Source organism: Marmota monax, unplaced genomic scaffold (assembly GCF_021218885.2).
Source record: "Marmota monax isolate L192 unplaced genomic scaffold, Marmota_monax_Labrador192_F-V1.1 WCK01_AAM20220418_F8-fsc00163, whole genome shotgun sequence".
NCBI lineage: Eukaryota > Metazoa > Chordata > Mammalia > Rodentia > Sciuridae > Marmota > Marmota monax.
In genome coordinates, this window is record NW_026693660.1 from 3,108,432 (window position 1) to 3,135,753 (window position 27,322).

A 27,322-nucleotide genomic window follows, 5' to 3' on the forward strand; every position below is an offset into this window, starting at 1 on the left:
CCTCCTGAGCCACTGGGATTACAGGAGTGTGCCACCATACCTGACACATCATTCTACTTTCTGTCTCTATGATTCTGACTACTCAATCTCATATAATAAGTGAAATCAGGCTGGGCACACTGGCACACGCCCAAGTGGGGACATGCTAAACATAAGGGGTAACTTTTTCTTCTAACAACCCACTCTTAGGTAATCCAGTCCTGTAAGAATGAGATCTCCCACCTGAGAACTGGCAGAACCCATTCCCCTGACCCAAGCACCTCCCACAGGCTCTACCTCCCAAACCTGGCCTCAACTTGAGTTTTGATAGGGACAAAACCATGGCTGAATCACTGCAAGAAGAGATGGCAAACTTGTATAGGGTAACTTGTTAGGAGTTTAAAAGAACGACTATTTACTATTTACTAAATCCTAGTGACTCAGGAGGCTGAGTCAGGAGGATCACAAGTTCAAGACCAGCCTCTACAACTTATCGAGATGCTAAGCAACTTAGTGAGCCCCTGTCTCTAAATAAAAAATAAAAAGGGCTGGGGATGTGGTTCAGTGGTTAAGTGCCCATGGGTTCGATCCCCAGTCCCCCTCTCCCTGCAAAATACTACTGAACTATACACATAAATCTTACATTATATGAATTTTGTGCTGTATGCATTTTACCTCAACTTTTGAAAAGAAGCAGGGAGTGGGGGTGGAGGTACAGCTGCCCAGTCTGGACCCCTGCTTTGTCTTCCAAAGCCTGCTTCCCATTTTTCAAACATCGATCACAACAAAACCCTAGCTCTGTCTGTATTCTAGCACAGCTTTTGAAAGGGAAAGCACATTTTCAGATTCCTAATGCCTTTAAATCATGACTCAGCCAATTTTTACTATTAACAAAGGAGGAAGCAGGAGCAAATAAGGCCATTAAGCAAAACACTGCGGTCTAGCTTGAACACGGGCCTCCTGCGCGCGTGCCTCCCAACCGATCACAAAGGAGCACAGCCTGGATTCAGGTGATAAACAAGCACATCAGCCTGGCATCAACCTAGATTTGCAGATGCAGGGGGCTGCAGTGCAGCGGGCGGTGGGACATAAGCCTCCTTCTGCCTGGAGAGTCTGGGGCACATCAAAGTCCTGGGAGCAGAGGGCAGGGGGTTAATTAGAGGTGGGCCAGGCAGGCAGCAGCTGCGCGCACAGACTGTCTGCCTAGGAGAGGCTTCCCGGGGGACCTGCCGGATCTATAAATACACGGAAGTAACCCCTCAGAGCAAGAGGGGCGCGCATGCGCTCATGGGAAGGAATATCAGAGGAAAGACTGAGGCCGGAAGCCACTCAAAGAGGGGGATGCTGAGGGGATGTAGGTTGTAGGGGAGGACCTGGAGGTGCAAAGGAGCTGGTGAATTTCCACAGCTCTCTGCATGTCTTCCACTTCCCAGCCCAGCAGTAGCGCAGGGAGAATTCCTGAAGAGGCTTCCAGGAGCAGGCTTTGAGGGCGAAGACCAGAGATGCCAAGGGGTACTGGCCACAAACCAGTAGCTCCCTATTTGACCCACAAGTGAGCCCTGACCCAACTCCAGGTCCTGACCTGCTGTGGGTGGGCCTGTGCAGACAGGGAGTGGAGGCCATGTGGCAACGTGACAATGTCCATATCAGAGACAGACCCGCAGCTCCACTGTGGGACACTGTGAGGACTGGGAAGGCTGGGACCCAAGCCCAGGTCCCAAGGCCAGTCTGACCCAGTGGGCTTGGAGTTGTAGCACAGGGAAGACAGAGCCCTCGCCTTGGGAAGCTGCTGCTCCCTTAATTCTAGTGTGCCTTTGGGCAGAGTGCAGCCCTCCCTGGGCCTCAGTTTCCTGATCTGTAGGTTGGAGGGGCTTGTGTGCTTGAGTCCTCCACAGGTGGCCTTGACCTCCCTGCCCTGCTACACATGGCCCTGTATCTGAGGAAGGTTTACATTTGCTCAGTTCTGGTGAGTCACAAACCTTCTCAGGAAGGGCTATCCAAGTGATGGTGGCCAGAGAGAGGTCACCAGCAGTACTGAGAGCGAGGGCCACTGTGCTTAATATAATATGAAGATGAGATTCATCTGTTATTAATTAGCCTTTTAACTAGGATAAACATTCTCCTTGAAGTCTTATTCATATTTATTATTTGCTTCACAAACTATGGAAAACACGGGAACTTGGGGGCTCTGGCTTCAGGGGATCTGGTTTGAACACCAGCACTGTTCTTTCCTAACTCTGTCATTGAAGACATCTCATTTTTCTTACTTGTAAAACAGAGATGGTTCAACCTGTCTGCATTAGGCATCAATGTATTCCGCTTCAAATAACAGAAAACCCAACTAACTTACAGGGATTTGTTAAAACTAAGCAAGAAATCTGAATAGGCAGTTCCAGCACAGCTCATTTGGTTCAGCTGCTCTGGGATGCGTGCAGACCTTCTTTCTACCTTTCCTTCATTTGTGTTCTGACTTTCATCCTCATGTTTGCCACCTCATTATCACAAAATGGATGCTGCTATTCTAACCATTACATTCAAGTTCTCCGTGGGAGGCAGAAGAGCCATGCCTCACCCGCTGCACCAGCATATGTATGTTTCTGAGCCACTGGCCAGAAGTGGGCTATATGGTCACCATGAGCTGCAAGGTAGGCTGGAAAGACAGGAATGGGTTTACCCTAACTGCTTGGGGTCGGGTATTGTTATCAAGGAAGAACAGAGTGATGGATATTATGTTGCCAACTATGTCTACCTCACTCTCAAAGCTCTTAGCACTGGGTCTGGCATTAATGCATTCCCTATTATCATTCACATTTAAGTTCTCGTCCTATATAAGGACTAATGGGCAAACCTTTATTCCAAGGGCACTTTAAAGGGAGCTGGTAAAGGGTATCCCCCTCTTTTCAGAGAAAAAATCAAAGTTATGCAAGAAAGGGCAGAGACCAGGGCAACGACTCTGCTGCAGAGTGCAGGGGCCTACTGGAGCCAGGACTTGCATGGCCTTTTTGGTTTGTTGCCATGGAAGACCTGATTGCTAGTCCACACTGTGATACTAACCACCTGTGTGACTTTGGCCTTTCATCTCTTAATCTTGTCATCTATGTACAAGAAATGGTCGAGAGGATGGTCTGAGTGGTAGATGTGAGCTCCAGTGCTCTATGAAAATCAGGACATTTGAGTCTCAGGAAACAGAGTGGGCTTAGTGACTGGGAGTAGGCAGTAAGCGAGTACACACAACAGATACACATGGGCACACCCATGCACACACACCACACGGTGCCACTTCAGACACGTGTATGCAACACACAGAGGTAGATGCAAATTCCATGCATGTTAAGCCGTCTGCCAAGAAGGGCCCCAGTGACACAGCATAAGAAGCTTGTCGAAGGAGAGAGAAGGATGAAGGACAGGCTGGGGCTGAGATCTGCTGGCCTTGGTGGCACCTGTCACATCAGGCCGACAGGCAGAGTTCCCAGGGTCCTCCCTGCATATGGTACAGAAAAGTGTGACTACATCCATGCTCCTTGGAAACTACCTTCTAGGTCACGTCACTGGAAAGTCCAAGCTACTTGCACTTGCTGTATTTCCATTCCAGATGGAGGTCAGATGGCCCAGAGGAGGAAAAGCAGAGAGGCTTGGGAAGCCCTCTGGGAGAGACCCCTGGGCACCCCAGCAGGGGGGGAGGGGGAAGGAATCCCAGGAGTGTCGCTTCAAAATCAGAGTCCCGCCAGCCTCGCCTTCACTCCCTACCTTCTCTTGAACTTGCACTTCTGTAGCCACAAATGATCAGAGCCCTGAAGAGGTGGGGGCACCCTGCAGGTGACAGTGCACATCAAGGACGTTGCAATGAGTACTTGGCCAGGTGGACAAGAATGCAGTGGAAATAAATCCCGCAGGCCACCCCACTACCTGGGCGGAAAAATGGCATGAACTTAAATTTAGAATCACTAAGTATCCTGGCAGTGCAATTCTCAAAATCGCACTGTTGTTCAAAATGTTGGGGCCCCAGGGCTGGGGTTGTGGGTCAGCGGTAGAGCGCTCGATCCTCAGCACTACATAAACAACAAACGAACAAATAAATAAATAAAGGGTGTTGTGTCCACTACAACTTAAGAAAAAAAAATGCTGGGGCCTGTGCCAGTGAGAGCAAGGCTCTGGAAACAGGTGCTGAACATGGTGGTGACAGGCCACAGAGGCCGGAGGGTAGAACCAGAAGCGATTGCTTGTGGAGAGGGGCTGGCTCTGGCAAGGAGCAGGCATTTTCCCTGTAGACCCAGCCAGGTCCTGTGAAGGAAGCCTGGTCCAGGCGGCTGCTTGCACAGAAGTTGCTGTTCTGAGCTTCCCAAGGACAGCATCCCTGAAAGGCCAAAATGGGCACTTGTCTAATTGTGGGAAATGTCCAGGGTTAGCATCATCCAGGGCCAACAAATTAAGACAAGCTGGGAGCCCAGGGATGCCGTCTGGGTTTTTCTTAAAGCAACTTTGTCTTAAAAACAGTAAGACAGAGGTTGAAAGAAATCCTGTGGCCTTTAGGAAGGGTTCATCTTCTTCATCCAGAAGGGAGAATGTTCCAGAATATTGTAGAGGTTTTCCAGTAAAGAAATTGCCTGTAATCCCAGTAGCTCAGGAGGCCGAGACAGGAGGATCGCAAGTTCAAAACCAGCCTCAGCAAAAGCGAGGCCCTAAGCAACTCACTGAGATCCTGTCTTTAAGTAAATAAAATAAAAAATAGGGCTGAGGATGTGGCTCAGGGGTCGAGTGCCTCCGAGTTCAATCCCTGGTACCTCCCCACCAAAAACTTGCATTAAAGGAAGTCAACATTTTGTCATAGTATTGTCTTCAAGTGACCTTGTGTACACTGGCCTGCCCTCCCCGGTGGAACAGCCCTGTGGCATGCCTTGGTTGGGCTCAATGTTCCCGTTCAGAGAACCCTTGGCCGTACCATGGAGGACTGGTAAAGAAGCTCCTGGCTTGCCTCAGGAACACAGTGGCAGAAGGAGAAGCAGCAAATGGGAGTTGGAGCCTCTGATGATCATGCGCAATGGGGCTTCTGGGGACTTCTGAGTCCAGCCTTCTTTTTTTTTTTTCCTGAAACATCACTGGAACCGGGAGAGAAGGGGCTTCCTCTGTGTTGTGCCTAAGATGTGCCCTGTTTCAGGGAGTGTGGAGGGAACAAGATGGGCATGCTCATAACTGTGGATCTGTTCTGGTCACCTGTCTGTGACCAGTGGCCTCTGGGTCCCTTGAGCCTCCACCCCTCTGTTTTATATCTCCTTGTCTTCCTTCATGGGGACTCCATTGGTGCCCCAAGGAAGGCACACTCCACACTTCTCTGTAAAGCGCCCTCTGGAATCCACTCCTCATGCTCTCCTCTTTCCCATCTCTAACTGTGGTCACTTTGCTTTGAAAATAGCCCTTGCTGTCCTGCCACGGCAACTCATTTTTAAGTGGACATGTTTCTTTCTCTTCCTCTCTCCCTGCTCCTCCCTAATCTCTCCCCTCCCTAATCTCAGGGGAAACAGGATTGCCTTTCCTATTCATTTAGGCAGATTTATCTGTCCTTGAGCATACAGCCACCCGAGGAAGGAAGTAATCCAGACTTTGGGGATGATACCAGAAGACCTCAGAGAGGATTGTCTCCCAAATTAACAAGTGAATTTCAACTCCAACAGAGAACAGAGAATGTAGCCTTTGAATCACCTCCTTAAAAGCCCCCTGTTCCTTCTGATGAGCAGAATCACAGTCTTTGGGACAGGAGTCCCCCGTGTTTCTCCTTTGCTAGCAAAGCAATAAACCTTTTTCCTTTTTCTCAACACCATCTCCTCGTTATCTGGTTGGCATGGGGATACGGACTGAGCTTCTGTGACACGTTCACTTCCCTTCCTCCCCTTCCTCTCTGGTTTCTCTGCAGCCCACACCCCACCAACCTTTGTTTGGTGCCCACTGTGTACCTGGAACCGCGAAGGGTCATACAGACTCAGTGGAGGACACTAAGGAGCTCACAGGCTACTGAGAAGACAGACACAGGGACACTCCTATCCAAAAGGCCAGAGGGGGAGCAGCTCCCTCTCTGGATCTTCACAAAACTTGCCTGTGCTCCTGTAGAGGCGGGTTAAGTCTGATAGTAAGCCCAAGTACATTGCAGGGCCCACCAAGTCTTAAGAATAGTGTAGACTCTGGGGAACCATCCCAAGAATTTCCCAAACACATCAAGCATGTGAGGTCAGGCTCTGGCTGAAAGTAACAGAAAACCCTACTCAATTGATTTAAAAATAAGAACAATTTAGCTGGGCATGATGGGAGGCTGAGACTGGAGGATCACAAAAGTGAAGCCAGTCTCAGCAATTTGGTGAGGTCCTCAGCAGCTTTGTGAGACCCTGCTTCAAAAAATAAAAAGGACTGGCGATGTAGCTCAGAGGTAAATGCAACATTGGGGTAAATTCTCAGTACAAATAATAGTAATAATAATAATAATTTAATATCTCATAAGAGAGCTAGAGGTAGGTGATCCTAGAGTTAGTTAATGCAGCAAAAGATGTCACTGAAGATTCAAGTTCCTTCCATTTTTCTTTCCTGACATACTCAGTATTTTGGACTGTCCTCAAGCCAGCTCCCTTCCTGGTCACAGGATGGCTGCCACTGTTTCAGACATTACATCTAGACATAATATCATCTTGATGGGGAAGAGAGATTGATTTTTTCTATATCTCTCTCATTTTATCTGTGAAAAGCATCTGTTGCAGAAGCCTCCCAGCAGACTTCCTTTTACTTATCAATGACCACGCCTAACGGAGGCGAGGCGGAGGCATGTGAATGGGGACAGTCATAACTAGCTCAAACCAACTGTGACTCTCTTTCAGGCTGGGACTGGGGCCTACATCCCCAAATAAATGTGGTCACGCCAAATAAATGTGGTCACGCAAAGGACACCTGAAAACCCAAGGGCTGATGGAATGGAGGAAGGGGAGTGGTGGGTGGTTGTGGAATGCCCTGGGTTGGGGGGTGCCTGTAACACGTGCATGGAGGCCTGTCTCCAGTCAGTGGGTTCTGCCTGCACAGCAGGCGGGGGGGGGGGGGGGCGTGTATTTGGGGATTTTTTTTCCAGAGCCAGCGATGCCCATGCAAGGATAGAGGAAGGGAAAGCAGCAGCCTCCTCTGCCTGGAATGCCCTTCCCACATACTCACAGGGCCCCTCCTGAAGCCCCTTCAGCTCTTTTTCACTTGTTCCCTTCCCAGGGAGACCTTCCCCTGGACCCTGTCCAACCTGCCATCTGTGCTGGGCACCTCCTTTCCCTCCCTGCTCATTCCCCTCCTTGGCATTTTCTTCTCTAGCTTCCCACATATTTTGTCCCTCTTTTTCTTTTTTTTTTTTTTTTTTTGGTATCGGGGGATGAACTCGGGCCCTCAACGACTGAGCCACATCCCCAGCCCTATATTGTATTTTATTTAGAGATAGGGCCTCACTGAGTTGCTTAGGGTCTCACTTTTGCTGAGGCTGGCTTTGAACTCGTGATCCTCCTGCCTCAGCCTCCTGAGCCGCTGGGATTACAGGCATGCTCCCCTGCACCTGGTGATTTCGTCCCTCTTGCTTAGTGTCCAAGTTCTTCTTCTCAGGGCTGGAGTACTTGCTTTGTTCACTGCATTTCCAGTGCCTAGATCCGTTCTTGGCATGGTGTAAGAGCTCAGCGCTTACTAAATAAATGAAACCTGGTTGTTCACAAACTGTAATAAGAAATATATATTTGGGGAGATGGGGTTGTGGCTCAGTGCTGACCTAGCACATGTGAGGCCCTGGGTTCGATCCTCAGCACCATATAAAAATAAGTAAATAAAATAAAGATATTTTAAAAATTATATCTAAAAAAAAAAAAAAGAAATGTATTTGGAGTCCATCCCCAGCTCCTGGCTCTGAGCTCCTAAAACCCTGGGACTTTCCTAGAGATGCAGCTCTAAGAGCATCATTTGTTCTGATGTTGCCTCTGACCTCAGGTCCTGCCACAGATCTCACAGATGCCTTGGAATTCCCTGGGAGCATCTTCTGTGGCAATAAGGCAACTGTTAGTGGGGTCCTGGAAAGTCACAGGAAGACCAAGCCAGGAGTGGGAGCTTGAAACGTCCAGCCCCATCCCCCATCCTCAGGGAGCAAAGAGGGAGGGGCTGAAGATTGAGTTCATGATCCATTATGCCCATGGGATGAAGTTTCCATAAAAATTCCTAAGTACAAGGTTCGAAGAGCTTCTAGGTTAGTGAATACATCCATGTGCCCAGGAGGGTGGTGGGCCCCGATCCCATGCAGATAAAAGCTCCTAAGTTTGGGACCCTCCCAAATTTCACTCTATGTACCTCTGTGTTAAGTGTCCATCTACGTCCTTTCTCATAGCACATGTGTTTTCCTGAGTTCCAGAAGGTGTCGTGGAAAATTATGGAACCCAAAGAAATGGTCATAGGAATCTCTGATTTGTAGCCAGGTCAGACAGAAGTGTGGAAGTGTAGGTAACCTGAGGGCCCACTGCTTATGATTGGCATCTGAGGTGGGGCAGTCTCTGTAGGACTGGGTCTGCGTCACTCCAGATAGTCGGCGTCATAATTAAATAGCAGCGTGCTCTCTGTTGGTGTCCCGAAAGTAGAAATGATGGGTGTGGAAAACCACCCACATCTGGTGTCAGAAGCGAGGTGTTCTGAAAATACTGAAAGTAATATGAGTGTCCTGGGGAAGGGTTGCCTTTTCCCATACACCTACCTGGGGAGTTTGTGGAAGCTCACATCCCTAGGCCTTGGCCCCAGGTCTTCTCGGGTGACCCTGGTCCTGGCTCCCTGTGCAGATACAAGAATGTTCTGCCTTGAATCAGAGACACCTAGGAGAAGCAAAAAGAAGGGGTGAAAGCTGCCACATCCAGGAGCTAGCAACCGTGGGTGACTGTATAAACCGTCAATTGGGATATGATCCAATGTGAGGACAAAGCTTTTTTAAAGTTCATGGGTTTGTTGGATTGTGCATTTTCCCACCCCCAGGGCAACACAGGGTGACACAGGGTGACACAGGGAGAGAGTGTAGCAAAAGGACAGTCACTGTGGAGGCAGGCAGGGCCAGGAAGGGAATTCGTGTGCCTGTCCTGAGAGGAGCAGGTCGATGCAGCGTGGAGTATTACACAGGGATGAGAAATGGCTGGCTAGATATCTGCATGGCAACCAGGATGAAAAGTAACAGTGCAGCATTTGGTGAAGGAAAAAACAGAATCAGATTCCTAACACAATATCATTAACATAACTGTAAAATGCATGCTTGAGGCTAGGCAATGATGTCTTAAAATGCAAAAATTACTAATAATAAGAGAAAAAATAACTGCATTAAAACGAAGAACACTTGGGATGGTGTCAGAAGAGACCATTAAGAGAGTGAAAAGGCCGACAATATACAGGAAGTATTTATCCCTGTATCCAACAGATGATTCATAGGAGAACACAAAAATAACTAAGACAAATCGACATAGAAAAGCAAATAGCTCAGTATAAAAATGGGCCAAAAAACTTGATTGAACGTCTCACAGAAGACCAGATACAAATAAGTCACATATACATGGACAGGCTGTGTGCTCAGCACCATAGTTATCTGGGAAATGCAGGCTAAAGACTTAACAGGAAACCACACTCCTGCCAGCAGAATGGTTGAAAACTAAGACTGACAGTGTCTCACTTAGGCTACGTATGTTGCTGGAGGAAGTGTCAAAGGGCGCTGAGGAGGCATGATAGGGAGGGGAAGTATCTGCTTCTCTATGACCCATGGTGCTTCCCCTGTACATACCCCAGGGAGATAAGCTCCATGGCCACCACAGACATGCACCAGAAAATGTTCATCGACACTTCATTCATCAGAGTTGAAGGATATGGAATAACAACCCCCGGGGAGAAAGAAGGCAAATGATGGGTTTTGGTCTCTAGACTTTCATCCCAGTCTCAATGGGTTTCCAACTCTTGCAACTGTTTCCCTGATTTACACTTTGAACCTGCACAACTAGTTTCCTCATGGCTCAACTGGCGCATCCTACGTCTCTAATACTTAAGTCACACTAAACATTCTGCTATCGTTAATTCTCCTTAAGACCTATAAAAAACAGACCCCACTGGGCGCGGTGGCACATGCCTGTAATCCCAGCAGCTCAGGAGGATCGTGAGTTCAAAGCCAGCCTCAGCAACAGCAAGGTGCGATGCAATTCAGTGAGACCCTGTCTCTAAATAAAATACAAAATAGGGCTCAGCGGTCGAGTGCCCCTGAGTTCAATCCCTGATACCCAACCCCTCAAAAAAAACAGACCCCTCTTGTAATCAGTAGCCATTTTCTCCCCTGAAAATGTGCCATTTCACTGCTACTTAACAAAAACAGCTTGCTGATCGGAGGTCTGCTCCCGTTCTCAGTTATCTTTGCCTACAAGAGTCAAAAGCTGGGAGCTGGGGTTCTGGCTCATTGGTAGAGTGCTTGCCTAGCATGCGTGAGGCACTGGGTTCAATCCCCAGCACCACATTAAAAAAAAAAAAAACTGAATAAACAAAAGAAAGGTATTGTGTCCATCTATAACCAAAAAAAAGAAAAGTCAAACACTTGGAAAAATCCAACAATTCAAAGTTAATAAAACTTTGAATACTGCACAGCAATAAAAAAGACATAATGATTAGTGAAAGAGAAGACTATGTAACTCCATTATGTGAACTTCAAGAAAGTCCCATCTGTCTAGATGGTAAGAATTGGAATAGTGATATCTGGGGATTGGCTTTGACCAGGAAGGATCAGAATGGACCTACCAGAAGGCTGGAGGTATTCTATATGTTCATCTGAGTGATGAGTTAACATAGGTACCCCGACATTCGTACCCAGCTACTAATAAAATTCATTGAATTGTACACTGTTATGGTTTGGATGTGAGTTGTGCCCCAGAAGCTCATGTGTGAGACAATGTAAGAAGGATCAGAGGAGAAATGATTGGGTTGTGAGAGTTTTAACCCAATCAGTGAGTTAATCGTAACTGAAGGCAGGTAGGGTGTGGCTGGAGGAGGTGGGCATTGGGGGCGTGGCTTTGGGTATATATTTGTATCTGGTGACTGGGGACCTCTTTCTCTACTTTCTGATCATCTTGTGAGCTGCTTCCCTCTGCCACACTCTTCTGCCATGATGCTCTACTTCACCTCGAGTCCTGAGGAATGGAACCAGCCTTTTGAGACCATGAAACTATGAGTCCTCAATAAACCTTTCCTCCTCTACAGTTGTTCTGGTTGAGTCATTTAGTCACAGCAGTGAAAAAAAGCTGACTAAAACATACATTTAGGATTATGTATACTTTACTGTGTATGTGTTTTACCTCCATTAAAATTGAAACAAATTCTTGCATAGAAATCAATATGCATTTTGTAAGAATACCTGGAAATAGGAAGGAATACAATGAACAGATGAGCAATCATGGGAGTTTGTTGGGGATTGGGAGGGGATAGACCTAACAGCGAAGACATGAAGAAATGCAAAAAGGAGCCTTGTCCAAAATAATGATGAAAGTTTGTATAAACTAAGGAGTGTGATTAATTCAATTTTCTGTGAACTCAAGGTACAAAAGCAATAGCAGCAGAATAGGGGAAGTAGAAGTTAAGGCAGAAAGCACAGGGCTTTAGAAACTTGAGCTGAACGAACACTAAGAGAACTGTGGGATCGTTGTAATCCAGTGTCTCTTCTTCCCTTGCTCATGTATTAGTCAGTTTTACATCATTATAACAAAATGCCTGACATGGGCTACTTATAAAGTAAAGAGGTTTATTTTGGCTATGGTTCTGGAGCTTCAGGTCCAAGATTGGATGGCCCCATTGGTTTGGATCTCTGGCCAGGGTGGCATGCCCTGTCAAGAGCACATGTCAGAGCAAATTCTTACATCAGGAGCCAGGAAGCAGAGACTGAGAGCTCAGGGCCCCATGGTCCCCTTTGAGGCACACCACTAGACCTTTGGACTTCCCATGAGATACTACCTTTTTTCTTTTTTTTAATACTTTATTTTTTAGTTATAGTTGGACATGATACCTTTATTTTAAATATCTATTTTTATGTGGTGCTGAGGATTGAACCCAGGGCCTCACACATGCTAGGTGAGTGCTCTACTGCTGAGCCCCAGCCCCAGCCCAAAGAGATCCCACCTCTTAAAGGTCCAAAGTGTCTCCCACTACTGCCACCTTGGGCCCAAGATTTTACAAATAAACCTTTGAGGACACCCATATAAACTATAGCAGCCCATTATCAAGAGCAGCCCACCCTGGTCTGCTCAGTGTCATGATGGGATCCAAGACAGTGACAAACCTAAACAAGACAAAGTTCTTGAGTTGGATCATTCAGGGCCAAAGCTTCCCACGTTGGTGACAACCTGGCACTTAAGCCAGACTACACCTGTGTCCGTCCACATGTTTATCAGTTGGTACACCACCTTGTCAAGCCCAGTTTGGAGGAAACTCACCCATAGCAAACTTTGAGTAAGGTTTAGGTTCTCCTGCTAAGAAACCATCACCCTGGTTCATAGGCCATAATCCTGGTGTCTCATTGGAAACATTTTTGTGTGACACCAGTGACAGCTGCTGGTGGGACAACCATTGGATCAAGAAGAATCCCCACTTTAAAGAATTTCAGTAACAATATTGTTTTGAGTTGAATTCTTATGTCCCTCCCAAATTCCTATGTTGAAGTCTTAACCTCTAGTACCCCAGCCCGTGACCTTGTTTGGAAATGGGTTATTATATGTTATTACTAAGCAGAGCAGGCCCCTAATCCAACAAGACTGGTGTTCTTACAGAAAGGGAAACTTGAACACAGAGGGAGAGCAACATGTGGTGATGAAGGTGGAGATCAAAAGTGAAGCTTTGTCAGGCCAAGGAACACCAAAAATTGCCAGCAAACCACCAGCAGCGGGGAGAGAGACCTGGAACAAATTCTTCCTCATTGGCCTCAAATGGACCCAACCCTGCTGACACCCTGGATTTCCGGCCTCTAGAACTATGAAGTGCTGTTTAAGGCCCCCTGCCAGTGGCCCTTTGTTAACAGCCCTAGGAAATGGAGGCTGTGGTCTGAAGCAGATCCTGAACTGCCTTCCTCCTTGTTCCCAGCCCTCTCTTAGGAGTCCCTCTCCACTCTAACAAGAGAAAAAAGGATTTCTTCTCTGCAGCATGGAAATGACTTCCAGTGAACATTCAGAACATTTGAGATTGTTTTTAGAGGTGGAGAGGAGTGCATGGGGGTGAGGGTCATGTGAGGTGTCATGAAGAGGTCCTGCAGAGCAGCCACTGGGCACTGCTGGTGAGAGCCAAACCTCAGGGGATCAGGCTCAGAGATGCTCAGGATGGAGTTGGCAGAGGTTTGTTGTGGAGGATGTGAGAAGACTGCTGGGAACAGCTGGGGAGTGTGTGTTTGTGTGTTGTTAGTGCATGCATACGCAGGTGCATGTGTGAGTACATGCATGAGTTTATGTGTGCAAATGTGCCTGAATTTGTGTGTGCATGTATGTATTTGTGCTCTAAATAGATTGAGAAATTAAAGTACAAATCAGTGGAGGCACCCAGCAGGAGTAACTGGTCCTTTAATGAATCCCCCCAAACTCCTCCTTCTTTCCCTCCTGGGCTTGCTATGAACCTTCCTTAATTAATGCCTGCAGAAGGCTTTCAGATGCTAGAAGCAGCAGCAGCAGCAGCAGCTTTATAAATAAACACAGACTTCTAAAGGTTGACTAATGCCTTTACCCCTTAGGAGGGAGACAAGAGCTGTGCTGTGTTGGGGGCAGGGGCCTCCAAGTCAAAGGAGGCAAAGACAGTGGCAGCAACAAGGTTTGGAGCCCAGTTCCACCATTAAATAGTTGCTTCTCCTTGGGAAGGTTACACCCCTCCCTGGGCTTGGTGAGCTGCAAGTGTTGGACTGTGACCTCACCAGATCCTTTCTCATGCTCACATTTTATATAGTGCTTTTGGCCAAGGCCACAGAGTTGTGTCAAGCTGAGTACAAAAGGGTATTCAAGAGAAGCAGGGAGGGGCCATGTGGCTGCTCCTTGCCAGATGGGCTTCCCTGGCCTGGAATCACCCACACAGTGACCTGTTTACGGAAGACCAGTACTAGGCTCTCTCAGGGAGGCTTAGGAAGGGTACCTAACTAAAATCTGGCTGATGGCAGCCACAGAGGGACTGCAAAGTCATTCTCCTATGCTGTGAGTGAGGCACCCTGCCCTGGCCCTGGAGGGGCCTGTCTCCTGGTGATGGAGACAAAGAAAGTCGTGACCATTTTCTACTTGAGGCTGATGGCTACCTTTGACAGTGGCCTCCCCTGATCTTACATCCTAACTCAAAAGGAAAGACCCCAAAAGATAAAGGGGGCTGAATGTTGAGATGGAAAATAACCACATCTGGTTCATCCTTTCATTTGGCAGAGGAAGCTGTGGCTTTGAATGTTCATATGAGGGGGGTTTTGTCACATGCAGCAATGACAGAGGTTAACCCAGAATGCAGGCTCCTGCCTCTAGGGTAGCTACTTGTCTGCGGCCTGATTTCTTTTAGGTGTTTATTCTAAGCTGGTACATTAATTGGACAGCTGAACAAAGGGGATCCCTGGGGTCGGATGTTTGGCTAGCCATCTACAGTGATATATATGGTGACCATTTGGCCCATTTTCCAATGACAGTCTAAGTTTATGCCTATTGTCTGGTGGAATTATTAATAGTTCACATTCAGAAGTATCCTATTTAGGATGAATTATGTGGTCATCCTACTGATAAACAACAGGATGACACCAAATAAGAAAGAGGACTTAAATCCCCAGTATCTTTGACTTATAGAACAGAAAAGAGGTACAAAATCCCTCCAAAATTGTTCTGCAGTTTTCAGCTTAAGTTGTGTAATGGAAAATCATTCTGTATTTTCCTCCATTAGGTGGTGTGATGGAAAGTATTTGAGCTGGAAAATATTCCCCAAGATCTTCAAATTAGGGCCACCCCCACTGGACCAGTAGCTGTCTAAGGTTGTCACACATGAAATGCCAAGTAGTTCCCAATTCCAGGGTCACTGAGTCTGAAGTTATAATGAGACTTTATTTAAAAAAAATTTTTTTTTAGTTGTAGATAGACACAATACCTTTACTTTGTTTGTTTATGTGGTGCTGAGGATAGAACCCAGTGCTAGGCAAGCTCTAGCTCACACATGCTAGGCAAGCGCTCTACCACTGAACTACAACCCCAGGCTTGAGACTTTATTTTTATTATCAAGTTCTACCACCTTTTTCTATAAATAGAGGAACTGACATCCAGAGAGAGGAGAATGGGGAGGAGGGGAGATCATATAACAGATCATTGGGTCTTGCTCTTTCTTCTGCAGGAGACTGACTCCATGTGTCTGGCTGTTTACATGCAGAAAGGGGAGAAGAGGGGAGCAATCCCTGGCTCTCAGTACTTCCCCTCCCTGTCCTGTGTCCCTCCAGTTAGCCAAGAGAACACCTGCAGATCCCCCTGCAAAGGAGAACAGAGCATGAGATCTGGAGCAGGTGGAGGGGTTGAGGGCTCTTGGGGTAACTATCTGGAAAACATGGGCAGACACACAGCCCCACCCACCCAAGGAGACAGAGAGAGTCTAGGAGAGGTTTTGCTGAGAGCCACAGGCCATCGGGGAGCTGTGGGACCCTTAGTTGACGCCTTGTGTTCAGTGTTGGATCAGACAGTGTAATGTTGTACCTGGGCCCATGGGACCCAGACCCCCTCATTCCTGTGATGGACCCTGTCCTGTTATCATCAGCTCCAGGTGAGGATTTGGGTTTTGGGAAGTACTTGATGTAGGTTCTTCTTTTCTAAGTCTATGTGAGCCTGCAACCTTGGCCATTCTGCCTCTTGTTTCCCCTCCCAGGGTGCAACACAGGTCAGTAGAAGCAAACTCTACAGGCACTGAGTGAAATGGTGAAATTAAGAAATCGACTTCTGGCTGGGTGTGGTGGTGCATGCTTGTAATCCCAGCAACTCAGGGGCTGAGGCAGGAGGATTACAAGTTTGAGGCCAGGCTTGGCAACTTAGTAAGGCCCCAAGCAACGTAGAGAGAAGGGCTGGGAATGTAGCTCAGTGGTAAAGCATCCCTAGGTTCAATTCCCAGTACAAGACAGAAAGAAAGAAAGAAAGAAAATAGACTTTTTTTTGAATTTCAGATCACTCAGCTATAAAATGAGAGAAATAAAATATGCCTTGCAGGGTTTTAGTAAGGGACAAAGGAAAGAATAAAGTCTGATAATAGGGTGTCTGTACAAATGATTGATAGGTATATCTGTTATAATTATTGTTATTGCTGCTATTATTATTATTATTATCTCTAGTCTGCATGTTCTTATTTAATCTTATCATCATGAACCTAGTCAACCAGGCAAAAAAACATGGTGATCACCCTTGACTTTTCCCTTACCATGCACAGATGATTCATAATGAAATCTTACCAATTTTGATTACTAAACCTTTTTAAAAATCTGGACCTTTTTTTGTTTGGTTTGGTTTGGTTTTGTAATCACCCTTGGATCAGGCCATCATCCTTCCTGACCACGGGCCCAGACCCCAGTGGTGTCTCTGTTGCTGTTATAGCTTGGATCTTGACTATCTCCCAAAGGCCCTGTGTTGAGGTGTGGTTTCCAGCCTGCACACAAATGGGAGGTGGTGGAACCTTTAAGAGGTGGGCCCAATAGAAGAAAGTTAGGACACTGGAGGTGTGCCCTTAAAGGGGACACGGGGATCCCAGCCCCTTCCTGTTCCTCTCTTTGCTTCCTGGCTGCCATGAGGTGAAGAGTTTCTTCCGCCACATGCTCCCGCCATGATGCACTGCCTTACCACAGGCCTAGAGACAAAGAGCCAACTGACTATGGACTGAAACCTCTGAAATCATGAACCAATGGGAACCTTTCCATGATAAGTTGATTTTATCAGGTGTTTTGTGGTGATGACAGAAAGCCAACACAACTGCCCATCCTCTCTTATATTCCCCCCCTTTACTGAGCTGCCAGAGACCTATAAAAAAAAAGAAGATCTGACTATATCCCTTTGATTAAATCCATTAATGATTCCCCTGTGACTACCAGGTCTAGATTATGCTTTTTCCAGCTACATCTCCACCAGTCTCTTAATTCCAGCACAATGAATGGCTTATATTCTGGTCTAATTTCCATACAGTTTCTCCCCACCTATTCCACACACACCAAGGCTCACTGTTTCTTGTCTTTCTATCTTTGCTTATGCTATTTTCCCCCCCTTGAACACATGCCTCCCCCATTTTGTCATAGGTTCTCAGTCATCGCTCCATTTTGGAAGACTTCTCTGGGCCCTGTAATATTCTAAGCCTATCAATTATCACCCTATAATGTTGTCTTATGATCAATCTACCTCCGAGCTGGACTGTAAGATTCTAGGGGCAGGGACCAGTTCTTATTCATGTTGGTGGCTCCAGTGCCATCCATGTCCTACGTACACAGGGCTTAATGCATGTTTACTCAATCAATGAATGAAGTGACTCCAAACTTAGCATGTGGTAAAGAGCTTGGGGAAAGGTAACTCATTTCCAATGAATGGAAAATATAGACACACTTTTTGGACATATGAAATTGAACAAAGCATGCTTCTCTGACATCTTCAGAATGAAGGATGGCAAAGAGGGTTGGGAAAAGCACTGAGGAGGATAAAAAGCTTCCAGGAACCCAAAGCTAGGGGTAGCTCCCTCTCAGCTCACATTACTGAGTTTGACCTAGGTAAGGCCCCAGCATCTGACAGGATATGGACATTGGCACAGATGGCACATTTTGCTGCAGAGCAGAGTCCCTCATCCTTCTGGGGGTTCATTCTTGATGGAATGTCTGTCGTCACAATTTCTTAGCCTCTGGAAATACAGGGGGAACTACTGTTTCCACAGTGCATAATCAAACTTAAGGAACTCATGACCCTGGAAAAGCGGCATGAGCAGAAAACATGGAAGCATCAAAAGTTATTCCAGACAAAATGTGACAGAGCAATAAAGAAAAGCTGGAGCCAGGTATGGTGGCACACACCTGTAATCCCAGTGACTTGAGAGGCTGAGGCAGGAGGATCACTAGTTTAAAGTGCCTTAGAGAGGCCCTGAACAACTTAGCAAGACCCTGTCTCAAAATTTAAAAACAATGTTTTAGTCGTTTTTTTGTTTGTTTGTTTTGTTTTTTCACTGCTGTGACTAAATAATCTTACTGGAACAACTGTAAGGGGGAAAAGTTTATTTGAGGGCTCACAGTTTCAGATGTCTTCTTTTGAAGGCCAGCTCCATTCCTTGGGGCTTGAGGTGAGGCTGAACATCATGGCCAGAGAGTGTGGCAGAGGGAAGCAGCTCACATCAGGAAGCAGAGCAGGAGACTCCACTCTCCAGATATAAATATATACACCAAAGCCTCGCCCCAATTCCCACCTCCGTTAGCCACACTCTACCACCTTAGTTAATCCCATCTGCATTGTCTCACATGTGAGCTTTAGGGGGACACCATATCTAAAACATAACAAATAATAATAATAAAAGGGTTGGGGATGTGGCTTACTGGTTTAGTGCCCCTGGGTTCAATCCCCAGTACCTAATCATCATCATCATCATCATCATCATCATCAAAAGAAAGAGGAAAAGAAAAGCTGGTTACAGCTACTCTTTGAGGCTGAGTACTGCACATTCCACTGGACAGCTGTCCATAGAGAAACACCACTGGGAGCATGTCTGGTTCTGAGCCAAGTGACAATTTCTAAGCTCCTATGAAAAACACTACAGAGAAAAAAAATTCCTTTGATTCATGGTAGAGAAAGAGACAGGAGAGGGTGGGATTAGAATCCAGATCTTTGTAACTATACTTAAGGACAGTGTTCTTTGTACTTCTGCACATGGGATAAGGAGCTCATGGCAGCCTACATCCTGGGACTGCTGTCTTGGTCTTCTGAGCCCTTAAATGATGTAGGTACTAGATGTGTTGTAAACAGACAAGCCTACTACTACCTGTCAGACAGCTGGTGGGAAGTGGGAGTGAATCTCTGGGAGGAGCTAAGTTTGGACAGGTCTGGCAGGTTCCATCTTGAGACCCACTGAGAATGTCTAGATTGCGGTTGGTTGGCATCTCTAAAGCACCCATTTCAGAGCCAGCCCACCTCAGTGGGATGTTCTACCTTGACTTTTCTCCAGGTACTTGGTGCCTTTCTTCAGTCTGAAAGTTCTCAGACTTCCAGGGAGATTTGTAAGTTTGGGCTCACAACTCTAGGGTCTCCCACACTTTCTTTTGTCTGTTTTGAACATCTTCTGCTTCCTATTGTGTCCTCAGTTAACCTTTCATGGTTTGGATTTCTTGCATTTCCCTTCTTCAGCAATTCTGGGGGCTTGGTCCAAGCCGTGTGGATTGCTGGCTCAGAGCCTCTGAGCTTTCTGCAGCACCCAGCCCTGGAGAATATTAGCTACCAACAGTGATCTGCTTTTCACCACCCCTCTGATGTTTTAAGACTGCAGTCTGCACACGCAGTTTTTATTTGTGTACTTTTCTCAAAGCTCTTAGCTGTTGGGAGGCATTACTCATAATTCAATTTGGTGAAAATCTATCTGGATACCCAAGTTTGAGTTAAATATACCAAGGATTTGTATCTGCCTCCCTCACTCCCCTAATTGTAAGAGGGAGTAGGGAGCATAGCATTTGGAATCTGAAAATCAAGTATTCAGCAAAACACTGGGGAGGGAGGCTCACCAATATGTGCAGCCAGCCAACTTGACATGACGAAGCGTTGCTACAACCTGCTGGCTGCAAATGATAAATTTAACCTTAAAGATGACTTGACGTTCCAAAGCTGGGAAGCAAGCTGATTTCTCTGAAAAGACAGAAAGAGGCAATATCTGGGTAGAGCAGGTATTGTTTGCAAAAAGGATTCCTCCCTCTAAGAAGGAGTGAGCAGCCACTTTGTCTATAGGATCTGGAGAACTAATTCCTAAAACTCTCTCCTATACCTCTACCCCTGCCTGTCCCACCCCTACAAACAAAGAACTGTCATTACAATTCTGAGCTCTTCACCTTCTCCGCATCTGCACTGACATATGGTTGAACCCAAGCAAAGACTGGTGGTCAGAGCACTCTTTTATTTTTTTACAGTCTATTTTTACACACACACACAACACATTTCTTTTTCTTTTTAATCTCTGTTTTTTATTTCTTTTTTTATGTGGTGCTGAGGATCGAACTCAGTGCCTCACACATGCAAGACAAGCACTCAACCACTGAGCCACAACCCCATCCCAGAGCACTCATTTTTGATGTGACACCCAACCCCCCATCCTCAGTATCACACTCACCAGGGAAATAGGATTTCATGGTTAGGAACTGTTGGTTTTCTCTGTAACACCCAAGAGAATGGAAGAGAGCTGGTGTATTCAATAGCTGGGATTTCTTTAGGGGGATTTCTTTCTTCTCTGATTTGCATCTTTATCATTCAAGAGAAGAAAGCAGAATCCTGTCTGGTATGTGAGATGAAAAAAAAAGGATTTGAAGTTTGAAGAAACTTACCAGATGCCAACAATCTGTGCCTTCATGGGGGATCCTTTGGTCTGATAATATTTTATCCTAGGCCTACCTTTTGAAAGATCTGGAAGAAGCCAGTTGTAGGTGGTTTTATACCAATAGGCTGGGTATACACACCAGGAAGTTCTTGCAGATGCTAACAAAGGTTTCTCACACTGAAATTATTACCATGCTTGGCCTGCTAAATGCAGAGACTAAGCAGTGTCAGTGTGTCTTCAGATTATTGTTATTGAATAACATTGCCTTCTTTGGCTTTGCAAGTAAACCACTGCTTGGTAGAGTTTAGATCTTAAGTGTCCCCAAAGGCCCATGTGCTAAAGGCTGGATCCCCAGCCTGTGGTGGGGATCCAGCTGGTGGAACCTTTAGGAGGTGGGGCCTAGTGGAAGGAAGTTAGGTCTTGGGGGTGTGCCCTTGAAGGGATAGTGGGACACCAGCCCCTTTCTGTCTCTTTCTTTACTTTCTACCACCACGAGGTGAGCAGCTTTGCTCCACCATGTATTCCCACCACTGTGTACTGTGATGCAACAGGGCTAAGTGATCATGGATTGAGACCTCCCAAATCAAGAGCCAAAATAAACATTTCCTCTTTTAGGGTGATTTATCTCAGGTATTTTGTTACAGCAATAGAAACTTAACTGAGCTTTACCCATAAATGCATGGGCAGTAACCAGCAATCCTATCTTGGGTTATGCTGACAACTTTGTCTTAAAAGAGCTCATGACATTTCCTTTGTTGGGAAGGGACAAGTGTTACTGTTTTCTTTTTATTGATGAAGGGGAAAAGATAGTGTGTTAGTTAGCTTTCTGTTGCTGTGACAAAATACCTGAGGAAAACAGCTTAAAAGGTTTTGGCTACGGTTTCAGAGATTTCAGTCCATGGTTGATTGACTCCAATTGTTTCTGGGCCTGTGGGAAGGCAAAACATCATGCCAGAAGGGCATGGTGGAGCAAAGCTGCTCAACTCATGATAGCTGGGAAGCAGAGAGAGAGAGAGTATACAAGATAAACCCTTCTGAGGCATGCCCCCAGTGACCCACTTCCTCCTACTAGGTCTCAACTTCCTAAAGTTTCTACCATCTCCCAGTAGTCTCTTCAATTATGAACCCTCAATGGATTAACCAGCTAATGAGATCAGGATACTCATGAGCTAATCACTTCCCCAAAGCCCTGTCTCTGAACACTGTTGCAGCTGGGACCAAGTTTTCAACACATGAGCCTTTGGGAAACATTCCAGATCCAAACTGTAACAATGATATAGCAAAGTGGCCCCGGATATATAAGTGCCAACATCATACTGAACACTCAGGTCATGGTAGATGTTAAAGTGCCTCTCGCAGGGGGAGCCCACAGCTCCAGAGTGCCTGGTATGGAGGACCTGTTTGACATATATTGCTCCTATTTAGTCTTACAGACCCTGTGAGGGTCTTATGTTTCATAAACAAGAAACAACGTCTCAGGATGTCCACTTGTCCAGGAACTGAAGGCAGATCTGGGACTTCAAGTTTAAGTGCTCTGACCTTTACTCTAGACAGCTTGACTTTTGCAACTGCAGGGTGGACATCACTGCACTGGACAATGCTACCTTTACGGACAAGTATCTCAGGGCTCCACCTGAAACTGAGTTAGGTTAAAACTGATGCTTGGGAGCCAGAGACACCTAGGAGTAGCATCCAGGAGGGTCTCTGAATTCGGGATGGGAGTGGGAAGAAAAGTTAATTTAGATATGAAATCTAATTTTGGGTGCCTCAGATAACCCTTTTGATCTATTTTCTTGAACTCTATAGAGAAAGCTCTTTGTACAAAGACTCTCTCATCTGCTTTGTGGTATAGAAGAAATAAGCATTCCATCCCCAAATGCCCTTTAAAAGGGTGACTTAGTCTTTGGTCTAGATGAATTGGGGCTGTCACTTTTAAAGTGATTCATTCCAGTCAAGGATGGAGAACGTTTTATTTTTCAAAACAGACCACTGTGGTGTTGACCTAAAAAGGCCCAAGTGAAGCCTGCATGTGTCTGAGCACACTGGGCTTGGGCTCATTCCTCTCTCACATCAGCACATGGGCGCTGTTTCACAAGAGATGCTGCAACTGCTATTTCTTTTTATTTTATTCAGTGCCGAAGTAGAAGAAATATTTCATGAAATTTGCCATTCTCCACTGCAAATATATTAGAAACCTTGAGAATGAAATTAATCTCTTTCTACCTAGAGAAGTTATTTTAAACATGTCATTGCCATCAAAAAGAATTTTTAAAAATTTTTATTACTTTTATTTTTATTTCATTAACTTATTTTTCCAGTATTGGGGATGGAACCCAGAACCTCATGCATGCTAAGCAGGCACTCTACCATTGAGCTACATACTCAGTCCTCAAACAAATTATTTTTAAAGATTGGCCAGCAGGTAAGCATATCATTGATTTTGTTCCAATTTCAGTAGATATGTTGCCAAAGCAACACTGTTAGCATTGATTTTGGGATAATTGATCAATATATGCCTCTATCCTTGCCTTAGTCTCCTATGAGAATATTATATAAATGCAATTATTAATTTCAAGTATTTTAAGAGAGCTTCACATGGATTTATCACTATGTCAGACAATGTAAGAGACATCAAAGAAACAAAGAACCCATCTCTTCCTGATGCTGGAAGGTAACACAGTAGACTCCTCAAAGCACAGTGTGGAACAAGGGTTCAGTAAAAGTCAACTCCTTCTCCACCCACCTTTTCTCCTTAGAAGAAAAGTTCTCTCATGCAGGAGAGTGGGGGAGGTGTTGTTCTAATATAACTTTTGCCTAATGTTTGGCAGAACAAAGGTCTAAAGCTTCAAGTTCAAATAGGTATCAGAACCTGCAAGGAAACCTATTTTCTTCCTAGGCCTCTATTTATGATCTACAAAATGAGAATAAAACCTGTCTGCTGAGCAGTAATCTAAAGATCTTTTATGATCCAAGAATAAAAAGGACTATAGAAATGCAAAGCTTTATTTATTGCTAATACTCAGCAGGGACTAATTCCCATGTGGACCCTATTGGGCCTGAACAGCTTGGCAAGGGCTCTTCTGCCTCCTTCCAAGATTAAGCTCCTTGTCTCTGTGAACACAGAAATCAATCTGCTGCAGAGCTTGAAGAATCCTTATAGTTATGCCCCTGTACATTTACCACCTATTCTTCAAGGCTAAGAAAGGCTTTGCAATCTTCCATGACCTCTCCATCAGCATTTTTTTGCTGAAAATGATAGAATGTTTCTTTGGAAGCACAGGCAGGCATATCCTGCTGCTTGGGCCCCCAAGAAACAACATGAGCTGGGTTAAATGAAGTGTTGCTGGGAATCTGGGCCATTTGTTGTCTCCTAGAACAGCCATCCTCTAGAAACTAGCTATAAATACCTTCAGAAATAATTTCCCTTTAAAGTCCTGGGTAACACATGCTAACTGGATTTCTGCAAATGAAAGGGGACTTTGGTAAAAGAAAACAATCATTACTTCCAAAGGCTCATGAACAGCTTTGTAGGTTAACTTGTGGGAGGATACTGCCACCTGGTGGTCAGCAGTATTACTTTTATTTTTATAAAATAATGTTGAGCAAAAAGAGCTCAACATTAGGAAATGGCGCTCTGAATAACCAGACCTGTTAATAACAAAGAAACAGCCCAGCGAACAGCCCTTCCCAAACAGAGCCAGATTCTTAAAATGGCCCCATAAATGTAAGGAAAAAGAAAAGGCTTGGCATTTTCTGTGTGATCTGAACGAAGACATTTTCTATCCACTCAATTCTTAGTACCAGGTATACTGAAGGATGTGATTCTTAAAAAAAAAAAAAAAAAAGCAAAATGAAAACACACTTAACTATACAAAAACATTTTACTTCATATTACACGTACTTTTTAAAAAAGGCAGAAACATTTTAGTTTATACCACTTCACACAAAAGAACCTTGTGCTGGAATTCTAGAAGGACCTTGGAAATCAGTTTTAAAATGATTTGCTTTCACATAGTCTTTTTCAGGGCTGCTTGTGTCATGCTGAAGAGATAGGCTTCATAGATTATATTTAAGAAGTTGTCGTCATTCTGAAAAACAAAATCAAAAGGCACAGGAAATGTAATTGGGTGGCAGAAACCAAGGCTACCTATCTTGGAGCAGAACTGGCATCAGATACTAAGATGCTCACCTCTGCTTGTTCACTTGAACAGCGGGCAGGGTTTAACCGTAAGTGAGGCCGTCAAATGAAGCTGAAGGCAAGGCGGGGATGGGGCTGCTGGCTTTCAACTCAGTGTCTGAGGTAGCAAGTGCTCTTGGGCAACAGAGCCACATGGCATCATGGAACAAGGTTTACTCATGAAAAGCCAGAGTCTGCTGCATGAAAAGATGCATTTCAGCCAGACTGGTAGCATTTGCCTGTAATCTCAACTACTCAAGAGGCTGAGGCAGGAAGATTGCAAATTCAAAGGCTCTCCTGGGCTAATGAGACCCTGTCTCATTTTTTTTCTTTTCTTAAAGAACTGGAAGTATAGCTAGTGGTAAGTGCTTGCCTAGCATGTTGAGGTCCTGGGTTCACTACCCAATAAACCTCCCCAGACCCCCCCCCCCCCAAAAAAAAAAAACAGGTCTCCAATGGATGAGTTGAAAGGAAATGATTTAGGTTACTTAGCCACATCCCCAGTCCTTTTTATTTTTTATTTTGAGACAGGGTCTCACTAAGTTGCTTAGGGCATTGCTAAGTTGCTGAGGCTGGCTTTGAACATAGGATCCTCCTGCCTTAGCCTCCCGAGTTGCTGGGATTACTGGTGTGTACCACCACTCCCAGCTGCAGATAGTCCTTAAAGGTTCTCCAAGTTGCCCACAATATGTATGCTTTGTTTTGGGGCAATAATTAGCATGTTATCTGCAATATGCTTCATTGGTCTCTTACCAAAGCCAAAATAAATCTTCCCATGAGTGGTGGAAAACTTCTGGCCTTGGCAAGTGGGCAGCAGTTAGACTGATAAGTCTCTGGATTCTTTTGCCAGGCTACAGGGTGAGAGAGAACCACAGGTCTAATTGGTGGTTTTCTTGATTTTTAATGCTAGAAACATCTCCCTCCCACTCAAACCCTTTAAAGCTTTAGCAACTCACACACATTTCATATCTTCCCTCTACCCCCTGCTCCCACCACACACATAGACAGCATTATTCTCATGAAATGAAGGCAGTAATGTTATTCCTGTTTTTCCTTCAAAAATAAAGTCCTATGTATGAGATTGTGTCCTAATAAATGAGACTAAAACCACAATGCCTGAGTGACTTCTAGCGGTGCATCAGGAAGGTGATATCTAGAACACAGAAAGAAGTGAAATAGGCCTGGGGTTGTGGCTCAATGGTAGCGTGCTTGTCTAGCATGTATGAGGCACTGGGTTCAATTCTCAGCACCACATTTAAGTAAATGAATAAAATAAAGGAGGAAGGAACAGGAACAGAATTTCTAAGTAGCAATGTATAGAGTCTTGGGACAATGTGATATAATGAAATGAGCCAGAAAAGTACAGATCTTTAAAATTCAAACTTAAATTTATTTTTCTTTATTGTTCACAGTAAAGAAGTTTATTCTCTCTAAACTCTCATGAACTTGTCATGGATAGTTTAAAAACATGGAAAATATTCTTATTCTGATATTTATGAATTAGCAAGCCTCAATCATTTGTTATTGATCTTATTTTATATCAGTTTGCTATTAGGTTTTTGCACTCAGATGCTGATTTCTAGCCCCATTCTTTTCATTCTTTCTAAAATGTGTTCTTTTTAAAAAATGCTTTTACTAATAAGAGACTCTTGTCTCTTTAAGTAGAATGAGACAACTGCAAAAGCCCTAGCCTACTCTTTTGAAAAGACATCTGGTGCTTAAACAAAGTACCACAAACATTTTTCTTAAAGACCATTCAACACAAAGATACCTAAGTACATTAAAGACATGAATTGAAATGTCTGAAGACTGTCTGGATGAAAGCATACCCCCCTTTCCAAGTCCTATCCTTTACTCTGTGTGTGCTTTGCTAGGTAGGGCACTAAATGCTCTTCTAGAGACTGGTCCCTTACAACACTTGTGTTATTAACATGCCCATGACATAACACAGGGGCATGGGGCACTAGGAGACAGATAAGGTATAATCCCAGTTCTGCTTATTTACTGTCTATGTGACCTCAGGCCAGTCACTTACCTCAATTTTCTTGTTTGTAAAATTGGGACAAATAATAAGGTTTTGTATAGGATTAAATGAATTTATATATGTAAACAGTGCCCTGCACAAAGCTGTATATGAGTTTCAACTATTATTCTTATTGTGAGACAAGGAGTCCCATCATACCACCCTGTCCTAATTAGCAGGTCTCAAAGCCATTTGTAAAATGTGCCTGAAGCAGTCACAGCCAGTACTTGCTTCCCTGCCTGTTCCTTACATGTTTGATAGTCTGCTGGACTCAAGACTACGACTTCCAAGATGGGCCTTACGTCTGTTTCCCACAGTGAACTCTCTGGGCACCCTGCAGTGCCCAGAGTCCCCTCAGTGTTGGCCTTCTTTTCTGACAGGTGACAGCTTGGAGGCCTTAAGTCAATTCTCCAAGTCACAAATCCCTTGAAGGGTACAGACATCCAATGCTACAATTAGTATTCTAAACATTGTCCAGCTAGCTGAGTTCAGAAGCCGTTGGGGTGCACGCTGAGTTGTTACAGGCTCCCTTCTTGTTCTTGGGAGGACTAAATAGGCATCCGCTTATATCTCATGGCCACAACCAGTAGGTC

At 45.1% G+C, this 27,322-nt stretch overlaps 1 protein-coding gene across 5 annotated transcripts in view; it reads right to left on the minus strand.

Moving 5' to 3' along the window:
- Positions 1-7,929: 7,929 nt before the first annotated feature.
- The window catches only part of Dcp1b (decapping mRNA 1B), a 66,905-nt gene continuing 47,512 nt past the window's right edge, over positions 7,930-27,322 (minus strand). Inside the window, exons 9-13 of one of the 5 annotated variants that reach the window (XR_009228277.1) lie at positions 25,460-25,557; positions 24,431-24,617; positions 20,326-20,487; positions 19,727-19,847; positions 7,930-8,831 (exon numbers count right to left, since the gene is read on the minus strand). Coding sequence is in view for 2 of the 5 variants with exons in the window: in XM_058584183.1 (XP_058440166.1) it covers position 24,617; positions 25,460-25,557 (99 nt within the window). In the remaining 3 variants the exon portion in view is untranslated. Of the gene's footprint in view, positions 8,832-19,726; positions 19,848-20,325; positions 20,488-24,391; positions 24,618-25,459; positions 25,558-27,322 lie in introns of those variants that run through there. The other 4 variants (XR_009228276.1, XR_006855164.2, XM_058584183.1 and 1 more) reach the window with 4 other exon arrangements.